The 11,731-nt window shown below is 42.0% G+C and overlaps 1 protein-coding gene across 5 annotated transcripts in view; it reads right to left on the bottom strand.

The window, feature by feature from the left end:
* Positions 1-11,731, bottom strand: part of Scyl2 (SCY1 like pseudokinase 2) — a 59,794-nt gene that overhangs the window by 35,279 nt on the left and 12,784 nt on the right. For all 5 annotated transcript variants that reach the window (XR_003377959.1, XM_026784539.1, XM_026784540.1 and 2 more), the window contains exons 3-8: positions 8,072-8,229; positions 5,061-5,205; positions 3,718-3,867; positions 2,505-2,726; positions 1,403-1,519; positions 539-664 (exon numbers count right to left, since the gene is read on the bottom strand). Coding sequence is in view for 4 of the 5 variants with exons in the window: in XM_026784539.1 (XP_026640340.1) it covers positions 539-664; positions 1,403-1,519; positions 2,505-2,726; positions 3,718-3,867; positions 5,061-5,205; positions 8,072-8,229 (918 nt within the window). In the remaining variant the exon portion in view is untranslated. The remainder of the gene's footprint in view (positions 1-538; positions 665-1,402; positions 1,520-2,504; positions 2,727-3,717; positions 3,868-5,060; positions 5,206-8,071; positions 8,230-11,731) is intronic.

Genomic DNA, 11,731 nt, shown 5'->3' with positions numbered 1-11,731 from the left:
CAGCCCGTAGAGCCATCAGGGCTCCCTGACCTGTGGGAAGTCCAAGGACCGCCCACCTCCATCCAGGTTTAGTAAGTTGAGCATCCAAACCGCCCAGCATCCACCGTTTTTGTTTCTGTCCGTCTCACTACACAATCTGGCTAGTCTAGAACTCGGCCCTGCCACCCAGGTGCTGGGAGGTGTGTGCTACCAGACCCGGCCTCTTCGCCACCTTTAACACTATTTTGGATTCGTTGTTGAGTAAAGGAACCGGGAAGGTTTGCACCAACACCAATGCACTCTTTAACGCTGGAGAGGCATGAGCTCCACTGCGGCTGTTCACGGACAGCTTTTGGACATGATGTCCACCACAGGTCATCCTATTTTTGAAAGTCCTTTGATTGCTGCATAATAACTGAGCTTTGGCTTTAGTTTGCAGTACATTACTGTCATATCTGTCCCTCGGGTAAAGCTGTTTTGCATCTTTGGAGGAGTGGTTTATTATAGTAAGTAACATGAAACAAAATCTCCTGACTATGTAAATAAACTGATAGCAAACCTTGGGCAGCTTTGGCAGAACCTTCGGCAATCCTTTGAAGAACTGGGATTTCTGAAGATTATCTCTTTGGAATAAGGTATCAAAATACTGAAGTGTGACTGCACCAACATCATTGAAGAAGGGAATCTACAAGTATGCAAATCAGTTATCTTGATAACTATCCAGTTAAAATTACTCATAGCCAAAAATTACCACAACAAAGTGAAAACGTATTCAGAAACATTCAGCGATATTCCAAACAGTACATTTCTATTAAAAATGTAATTACATACATATATTACATACATTAAAATTCTAACTAGAAAACTCCAAATAAGAAATTAACTTTTCAAATTCAAATCACCAGCACTTATGAGTTAGCTGAGCACTAACATGATTTATAAAATACTGAGAATTTCAAATAGCTTCAAAGCTGGGGCTGGAAAGATGGCTCAGCAGTGAAGAGCAGGTGTTGCCTTCCTGAGTTAAACTGCCAGCATAAACATTGTGCAACTTTTGCATTCATATACATATACCTTCACATGGACACACACTAATACACCACTAAAAATAAATAAATAAAATGTCTAAAAATAAAATACCTCAGAAGCATGAGTCCTCACTATCTAAGACAATGCTTTGACTTTTCTGGGCAGTTAGAATGTCTGCCTCCCTAATGGTGACTTCCAGGATCTCTGTTCATTTGAAATCTTAATTTTCTTCACCAAATATACATAAGTAATTATTTAGCTATTTAATATTAAAAGCCAAAGTTTTAGTACATTCTAAAACACAGAGCACATATAAGAATAAAATTATGCATTTTAAGTTTCTTCTATTTTGGTTTTTGTCCATCATCTCACGCAAACGGCTGGAGGCACTCACTTTTGTCATCTGATCCGCGTCAGGTCTCACAGTTGGGGTCACATTTAGCAAGAGTTTGACATGCTCACGAACTTCCTCAGGTATACTTGTAAGTGAACTAGATCCTAAACGGCTCAGCTATTCAAAAAAACAAACACATATGAGTAGAAAACATTCAAAAGGCTACGAACCCTATCTACGCAACAGTTAACTGCACAAATACTATTCTTCCGACATAACTAAAATGTTTCCGTTTCTAAAGTAAATAGGAGTATTTTAGAAAGTCTAGGAAAGGCTATGATGAAAGTTGTAATAACCACCTTTAGTAGGCTTTATATAAATCATTTTAACTGAATTTTACACAGACTTGAAGCTCTCGTTTCTATTAGGGAATTTCTGCAGCTGTGATTGCCTGAAGAATACACGGCTTGGAAGCAGTCAGCATTCCAGCACGTGGGAGAAAGACTCCTAAGACCTCGGCCCTCGCCCTCGCCTGGGAGCTGAGGCTGCTGGGAAAGACAGGTCTGTCTAAGGATGTGGCCGACATGTCTGTAACACACCAGCGGATGAGCACACACACCCTTGAGTTTAGCACAGACTAAACTTGTTGGGTTATAAAAACCCAAAAAAGGAACATGGGATGGGAGGGCAGCTGAGAAGATGGGGTGGATTTTGAAAGATTCGGGGAAGGAAAGGGACAAATATGATCAAAATATACGCACATATAAAATCCTCTTCTTTTTTGCTATTGGAGACAGGGTTTCTCTGTGTAGCCCTGGCTGTCTTGGAACTCACTCTGTAGACCAGGCTGGCCTCGAACTCACAGAGATCCACCCGTCTCTGCCTCTTGAGTGCTGGGATTAAAGGCATGCACCAACACTCCTGGCTGAGATTCTTTAAAGATTTAATAAAGATATTTGTTTTCTTTTCTTTCTTTCTTTTTTTTTTTTTTTTTTTGGCTTTTCGAGACAGGGCTTTCTCTGTAGCTTTGGAGCATCTCCTGGAAGTAGCTCTTATAGACCAGGCTGGCAAGATATTTATTTTTAAGAGAAATTTTCTGTCTACATTTAAAAAAAAAAAAAAGCCAAGGAGACATTTCAAACAAGGACTAGCAGGCAAATACCTGATCCAACTGTCTACTGAAGCTCTTGTAAATGTCCTGCTTGTTGACTTCCAATATAGGTTTCCCTTTATTAAAGACGGCATAGGTGACGGCCCCTAGAGAGTACATATCGCTCGCCGTCTCACAGCTCACAGAGAGGATGTACTCAGGAGCCAGGTATTCAGGGTTTGGAAGACACAGTGACGGTAAGTTTGGGTCCCACTCTTTACAAGGAAACTTGGGCTATAAGAAGACAGAAACAGGATGACAGGTTAGAACATTAAGTAACAGCAAACCACTACAGGCTATAGCTATCTTTAAATCTGCATTAACCCGGACAGGTATGGTGGCACACGCCTTTCCTCCCAGCACTCAGGAGGCAGAGGCAGGTGGACCTCTGTATGTTCAGGCCAGTCTGGTCTATACAATGAGTTCTAAGACAACCAGGGTTATGCAGAGAGACCCTGTTTCAAAAAATAAAACAGCAAGAATTTGTATTGAGTCAAGCAAAATGAAAATGCTAAAATTCCCAAATCACCAAACCCAGAAAATGGGAGCAATGAACATCTGAGCTGTACTTGGTGCTCTAGCACAGTCTATGGAAGCAATCGATGCAGAGTGTGGCCTAAAGCAGCATTTCTAAGTACGAACGGGCAGGTGTCCTGACTCACAGCAGCAGAGTGGAGCTCACATCCGGGTGGCACACTCAGCACACACCTAAACTCAGTGCTCCCACAGCACACTGAGGTGCTGGAAGGATTAAATAGGTGATGCATGGAAGACCTTAGAAAATAAAAGAGGGGGGGCACTAAACAGAATGTAATATATGTGTGTATGAAACTGTCAAACAATAAATTCAACCAATTTTTAAAATTAATAAAGTCCCTAATAAATGTCAGCACACTGATCCCCAAGGAAGACCCCATATTCTCACAGCAGGGACGCGGTGTTAAAGTCACAACATCAGTTTGTACACCTGGATTCCGAAGAAAGAAATTCCTATTTAACTAAGCTGACCCTTTGCTCGAGACATCTACAGAATCAATCATCTGGAGAACACTCTCGGGCACAACCTACACTAGAAGTTTCTCATTAGACAGTGAGATGTACCAGTCAGTCACCATCACCGCGTCTCACACTTTAGCAGACTATGTGACATTTTCTAGTCCACTGTGGATACGACCACAGAGTTCCACAATTTAAAAAAATCCAAACATTAACACTTAGTCATTACCTCTTGTTCAGAAGGATTGCTTGATGATACACAAAAATCAAAACCCATTATTTTCCAGGCTCCACTTTTATTCAGAATTATATTTTCAGGAGTTACATTTCCATGAACCATTTTCACACTGCTATGCAAAAATGACAATCCTTCAGAAACCTGAAAGTGAAAAAAAAACTCTTGAAAAGAAATGACTTCTTATATTGAACACAATACCTGTTGGTTCTCCTAGACAGCGAGCAATCAAACTAGTGAGGGAAATCCTGGAACGAAACTGAAATACAATCTCTACAAAGAAGTTCCTCTCTTAGCCGGGGGGTGGGGCCAGCATTCATAACTGTCCCCAGAAGCCATAGGAAATTCAATGAAAATTCCACTGCCAGTGGTAGGGTACTCTCCTTTGAGCTGCTGGTCAAAGAGGCCCTCCAAAATACAAGTAACTGCCACTGCTGACTGCCCACCAGAACTAGGTGATAAGACTTTACTGCAGAAGGTAACACACGTTTGACCTCTAGACATAGAGAAATCAAAGCTGGTACCACACTGGACGCATCGACCTGCTGGCTGCGCACCAATGTTCCCAACAGTGCCATGCTAGGCTCTGGGGAAATGAGTATTAGTGGCCTCGGCTGTGGACCACACCCTGGAGGGTCAATGTGCACTGGTGCAGCAGGGACAAGTCTGCTATGGGGTGACCTACCGCTTTCTGACCAGAATGGAGCCGGCTCCATAGGGAGAAACTCACTTACAATGCTGTAAATCTGCTCCAAAGCCTATGGCTGGTGAGGCTGTAGTCCCTAGTAGGGAGGACAACGTTGTTTTGTTAAACAGACATGAAGGACCTGCCAAACTGCCTTCTAAAGTACTTTGTGTCCACTGCTGAATACATCTGTCTCCTTCAGTGGCAAGGTTCTCTACAGTTGGCAGTGTTGTCTGCCACAGCCGCTAAGACTACCTGCACAAGACCGGACCTGTCCACATTCACCGTAGGGTGAACAGGGACTTCCCCATCTCCCCTGCTGAGAGTGGGAGAGACATTTTCTTCATTGACGTGGCCATTGGTAAGGTCCCCGGCTTCTGTAAGTGACCCTAATTAAACTCACTGGGTCACTAAAGAACTACTTTAAAGCAGAAGACAGACTAGTTAAAAAGATGACTCAGCAGTTAAGAGCAATGGAGGCCCTGGATTCAATTCTCAGCACCCACATGGCGGCTCTCAACCATCTGTAACTCTGGCTCCAGGGGATCTGATGCCCTCCTCTGGGCTTCTGCAGGAGGATCAGCAGCAGAGAAACAGGAGAGTCCTGGGAGAATAGGATCAAAGCACATTACTAAATACATAAACTGCATACCTGAAGCAAACCATACTTCGTTTCTACATCATAAAGTGTATAATCCTTAATGTCTGGAGATATTGAAGACGGTAGATTTTCCCAGTTACCAAGAACATTGGCTAAACTGGCAAAAACTGGTTCTGTACAAAATGCCAAGCAATCCCTGTTTCAAAAAAAAAAGAAGAGTTACTATCAATTTTACACATTATAAAAATTAAATACATATGAAATAGTAGATAATCTATATAATCTATATCAGTAAGATATTATGGTTTATAAGCCAGCATGATTACGACACCCTCGGCCAATGAAGTCACGTCTACACACAAATCACACTGGACACACTGTTCATCTTTTAAACCAAGCACTGTTTACACTCTGTGTACAGTCTACTTTACATTCAAAAGTCAGAGGAGATAAATATCTCAATTTTGTTTGTAAATGATTGACTGAAAACCAAAAAAAAAAAAAAGACTCAAAAACTGTATCATGAAACCTGTTCTACACTTATCTATAAGGCTGTAATTTTCAGAAAAGCTCAGAAAAAGCTGCAGCTCCCTCACATATGCCACGGGAGCAAATTGGGGAGACAGGTACCAGTCTGTCTTCAACCAAACAGCTTCGTTTTAGCTATTCTGCACATCATTTTGAAAGGATTTAACAGTTTTTAAGTTTTAATTACTGTTTTCTTGACTTACAAGATTTAATGTTCACACAGCGTTTCCATGGATACCAACAGTCTATATGGCCATGTCAGATAATGTTACCATGGATACCAACGACTGTATGTGCCCATGTCAGACAATGTTATCATGGACACCAACAGTTTGTGCCCATGTCAGACAATGTTACCATGGACACCAACAGTCTGTGCTCATGACAACGATCACCTCAAGCTTGGAAGACAGTTAAGATCTTGCCCTAAGCCCTGGCTTTCCTGTTTCGTCTTGGTGATGCTGCACACTATCTGAGTCTCACTTTGTCCATCACTTTGGGACACAGTGCTGAGATGCCCTGGAGGGTCTGGTAAGAACAAATGAGATAATCATGCAAAACACAAGGCGGAGCACCACCGTCTGTGCGCACACTCCGCAATGCAGCACTGCCATCGTCATAATCCCCAGGCCCAGCATTTTAGGTCTTTGTCTATGGGCTTAGCAATGAGAACCTGCAAAGTGCCAAGGCTGAATCCGGCCTCCGTTCCCAGATGCCGGCTACTTATCAGCAGCTATGCACTCTTGTCTCTCATGTCTGCAAGGTACTGCTTACCTCCTTCTGCCCTGAACCTAAGAAATGTGGACTTGAAACCCATCATCTTACTCTTAATACTAGATTTAAAAGGAAGTTATTTTTCTAGTCCTTAAAGTGTCCCTCCTCCTATCAATGCTTACTGCAATTTTTAATAAGTAATTTCTGAATTGTGTCTCTTCCTGAAGACAAATTCCTAACTTTGAGGCCAGCAAGATGGCTCAACAGGTGGAACTTGTCATGCAAGTCCCTGATTTCACTTTGACCCAAGTTCAATTCCTAGAACTCACATGATGGGTGGGAGGAGAGAACTGATTTCACAAAATTGCCCTCTGACCCACACACACATGCATGAATGCATGAATGCGCGCGCGCACACACACACACACACGCATGAATGCGCACACACACACACGCAGGCACGTATACACCTGCACCATAACACGTGTGCCCACATACAAACATCACATACACCCAAGTTAATACAAGAAAGTTTAAGCTCCTAATTCTAGAATGTCTAAATCACCGTATGAGCAGCTATGGGGAGGAGGATAGTAAAGCATACTGCCCCCTCTTGGCTCGAGAAACTTCAAACGTATTATGAGATAAGACAAACTGATGAAATTCATCTAACAAAGACATTTCTATAATAAGAAATGTGAGCATGCTTCTTGGTAGGCACCACATAGTACAGTACACAGAGCGCGCACAGGCTCGGAACCAAGCTGCTAAAACTCCCAGGTCTGCATCCACGCCAGATTGAAACAGTTTTCCAACCCTCTGCTCTGCACAATGACGAAGCTCACATGCAGTAAGGGACACAGAGCATCTAGCACAGTCGTGCACATGGTAAATGTCTGTGCCGCTGTTTGGGGAGAGAGAGTTCCTGATTTCCTATGAGGAACCTTCAGAAACATCACATATAAAGCCAACAACAGCAAAACTGCCCCAGCTGAAGGGAGCAGGGAAGCTTGGTGCCCTCCACGGGCCTGCTCCTGCCTTATCCTTCACATTCTAAAGGGCAGACCACAAGGAGTTGACAATTTAAGACCTAAATTAAGACGGAACAATGGGCCAAGGAGGAGGAGAAACAAGTCTGAATAACTGATTATGAATAATGTAGAAAAATTGCAAAGCTAGGGTTATCTAAAAGATTGGTCCAGTCAAGATGCCTATATCTTCTTTTCTGATTATCTCAGCAATATTTCCCAAGCTTATCTTAAGTAAAATGGATGCTAAAACAACTTAGGGCTACAGACAGACACACTGGGCATAACGTCTAGAACAGCACTTCACACAGACGGAAAAGTGATCACCAAAGAATTAACGAAAAGGAGACGGGAAATTCTAGCCAAATGGCAAGGCCATCTCCTTTCAGGCAGTGACTGCTGCAGGCACTTACAGAGCCGTGACAACATGAAAGGTGCCGACACCTCCATCAGACACACGCAGAGGCTGCACGGAGCTTACTGGCTGCGCCCACGGAGGACCAGGCTCTGTTCCCAACCCCACATGGTGACACACAGCCACCATTAACTCCACTTCCAGGGTGACACCACCTCTGGCTTCTGCTGGGCTGCACGCACACAAACTCACAGGCAAACACACATATATGAAAATAAATAGACACATGCGTGCATAATAATATCAGCTTTAGGGTAATAAATGACCTATAAGATCTCAACACATTTCAAGAAATTTTGTTGATATTTGAAATAGAACAAACAGTTATTGTTAACTATTTATCGAGGACATATCCTGTAGGAATTTTCAAAATTTACCTTGACTCTTCTAAGGGATGCTGGACAGTAAGTAGTCGAGGGTGGCGTAGCCGGGTGAGCTGCTGGACTCCTCGTTTTAAAGAATCGATGATTTGATCCTTTTCAAATTTTTGATATTTGTCAATCAGCTTTTTATCAAAAACAAAAACAGCCACTTCCTAATTAAAAAAAATTAAGTAGCCAATTTTATTAGGAAATCTATAAAAGCAGTAAAGTCATATCTACGTGCCCTAACAGTCTATAAACAATTAATGCACCACAATTCTTGACACACTATAGACATTCAATTACTTAACTTAACGCCAACATCTACACTTTGTTTCTTTTCTACTCTAAGTACCCATTTTCTGCTAATACCCATCTGATCAATGCTATACACCTGATCAATGATCTGCACGTTTATGATCAATAGCATCTGTGAAAAATACAGATATGCCTTATCTTGTCAGTTCAGTAGGGGACATTAATTCATTAGGACTGTGTAAAATGTTACAATAGAAATCTAATGCCACTCCAATGTCAGACATTTAACACCCAAAAATATAACTACCAGTGGTTAAGGGTCTGATTTCCAGGGCCAGTAAGCTGGCTCTGTGGTTAAGGACACCTGTCTCCAAACCTCTCAATCTTGAGCCCGATCTTCCAAGGGTGGAAGAACAGAACTGTCACAACATGTCCTCTGACCTGCACTGTGTGCCAGGACAAGTGTGCCCACACTCACTGTCTGCCATCCCTCCCTTAAGCAAATAGAACTTTAAAAAAAATTTTTTTTTAAAGAATCCAATTTCTTGAAGCATCCAAGTCCAAACTGGAAGAGCACTTTTGCCGTTTCTTACACTGACCTTGAACTCAAACCCCGGTCCTTGTTGTTTTCAAACCACAGCGCTACAAAAGGAAGTCAGGTAAGGAGTAAACTTAGGCAACAAGCCCTCTAGCTACAGTTGCAGGCAGCAGTCTATAAAGGCTGAACAAATAAAGGGTTTCTCAAGTCAGCTGATTAATTACAGAAACAGGCAACGTTTGCAGCCATGTGCCAAGTACTGGGCTAAATCCTTCTTGGGGAGTATCCAATTCTTCACATCGGACATTATTTCATAGTCACCCCATTAAAAAAACGACACTGGAGAATGAATGTTGTGTAAGAACACAACAACAAAGACGAAGAGTCAAAACTCAGCATCTGGTCGTTGGCTCTAGAGCAAATACACCATCCTGTCTGCTCACAAACAGCACAGGACAAACAAGGAGAATTTCCGATGGTTATCCTTGTGGTAGGCATCAATGAAGTTGAGCGACAGCTTTACCTTTATGTACAGGCTGCATAACCCTTAACCAAAGAGCACTGTTTGGGACCAGGGTTGTTCCTGACAGACACAGGTTTACAAATGCATGAACTCTCTTGCGGATAGGATACTGTTTCACGTGCACTTCACACACAGCCTGAAGATAATTCTTTAAACAGTATTTAAAGGCTTGTATTTTGAATGCAACCTGCTACATGCAATCAGGTGTAGAATTTTCTACTTAACACATCATGTCACTCAAACTGTTAGAGGTGGAGCATGTTGAGTGTAGATCTTAGGTGAGGGACGCTCCCACTATCTATACACATCTTACCTCTTGGACTATTAAGAAGTATACACAAGCAGAGGGGAAAAGTCTCATATGCTACTAATTAAATCTAAAAAACAAGTGACCCTGAAGTCCAGGTTCCTACCTCACTGTTCACTTGCATTTATTTTAGTAAGTGCTTCTACGACACCTTCTGTAAACGCATCTAATTTGAATGTGTTTTTCGCAGTATCTTTTAAAAATGATCACATGGGATGGCTTTGGCACTCTTGCCATTTCACTGCTCTTAAAGAGGAACGCTTTTCACAGTTCATGAGGAAAGAGAACAACTCTATCTGAGGATCCTGGATGCGCTGCTCTAGGTAAAAGATGACAGATTCCTCCTCCCTAGACTGCAAGAGTTATCAACTATCTTTAAAACTTTCCCTCTCTGTCAGCTAATGACAATTTATTTCAACAAAATTGTATTGTTCACCACTTCAAGACATTAAAACTCTGCACTTTTAAATGCTTGGAGTATATCAATGTCATCTTCAGCTCATATTTTTATTATTTTCTGTCATATTGAGCAACCCTAACTTGAAGATCTGAAACCTAAAATGTTCCTAAACTGCCTTCTTCCACTGCCCTAATACAGACTTCCAGCAGAAAGTGCAGCCCAGGTTAAAGGTGTGCCCTCCCCCTCAAGATCTGAATCAAAGGAAGTTGACTTCCGGCCTTGAGATCTGGACCACAGGTGTGCCCTTCATTTTGGATTACAGTTCATTCCAGCTATAGGCAAGTGGACAACTAAGAACAGCCATTACAGTGGAAAGGCTATAACAGTCAATAGCAGCTGTAACACCAAGGAAAGTGTTCTCCAGACACAACAGGACGTCGCACGTGTGAACTCAGACCCATTGTGACAGCGTACACAAGACCTATGCAAACACCAGGCAGACAAAATCACAGCGGAAGGAGCAGGAAGTGGGCATCAAACCCTGCCTCTAGCTGAGGAGCCAGTGGCACTGAAAGCTGCAGGCAGGGGGGTCAGTTTCCTTTAAGTGTGACTCCTGGGAGGTCAGCCTCATCCCAGAGCAGACCTCATGCCCAGACCAGCTGGGAAACTGGACTGAATGGAGAAAGAAAAAGAATCTCAAAGTTGGGAGGGAAGAAATGGGAGGGGGGAGGGGATCGCTATGGGAGGAATTGAGGGAATAAATATATCCAAAATGCATTGTATGAAATTCTCATAGACTAAAAACATCTTTTTAACATCTTACTAATCTAACTTTAAATAAAAAAAGACTATAAAAATTATTTAAAAAATGACCAAGTGTGGTAACATACTATAATACTAGCATCCCAGGAGTTGAGGCAGGAGAACCTGATTTATAATTTTAAAGTTAGTTGCTTACTGTAAAGATGAAATCTGCCAAAAACAAAATAGTTCAAGGAATAAATCTAAATTATATAGTAAAGTGTGCAACTGTCTCAGAGTAAGCAGAGATGTTTGCTCAAACTCAAATGATTTCCCCACTCACCCAGAGTTTTCAAAACAGGCTTTCTCTGTAACAATCCTGGCTATCCTGGAACTTGCTGTTGATCAGGCTAGCCTTGAACTCATGGAGATCCACCTGCCTCTACCTCCTTGAAAGTATGCAGAGGTGGAGTGAGAGATGTCTCAGTGGATAAGGCATGTGCTGCCAAGAATGAAAACCTAAGTCCCACATGGTAAAAAAGGAAAGCCATTCCCTCAAGCTTCCCTGATTTTACACACACACACACACACACACACAGAGAGAGAGAGAGAGAGAGAGAGAGAGAGAGAGAGAGAGAGAGAGAGAGAGTCTGTGTCTCTCTCTAAATATAATCTTTAAAATGTTAAGTAGAAGTTAGATATATAAATAAAACAAAAACTGTCTCATGTTTTAATTAAATTGGGAGCCTTGAAAGTTATAACAACCCTAACACATAAAGCAATAGTACACCAGTTTTAAAGTTATAACAACCATAACACATGAAGCAATAGTACACCAATTTTAAAGGTATAACAACCCTAACACATGAAGCAATAGTACACCAATTTTAAAGGTATAACAACCCTAA

Source organism: Microtus ochrogaster, chromosome 24, assembly GCF_000317375.1.
Source record: "Microtus ochrogaster isolate Prairie Vole_2 chromosome 24, MicOch1.0, whole genome shotgun sequence".
Taxonomy (NCBI): domain Eukaryota; kingdom Metazoa; phylum Chordata; class Mammalia; order Rodentia; family Cricetidae; genus Microtus; species Microtus ochrogaster.
This window is presented reverse-complemented; position numbering and strand designations above follow the sequence as displayed.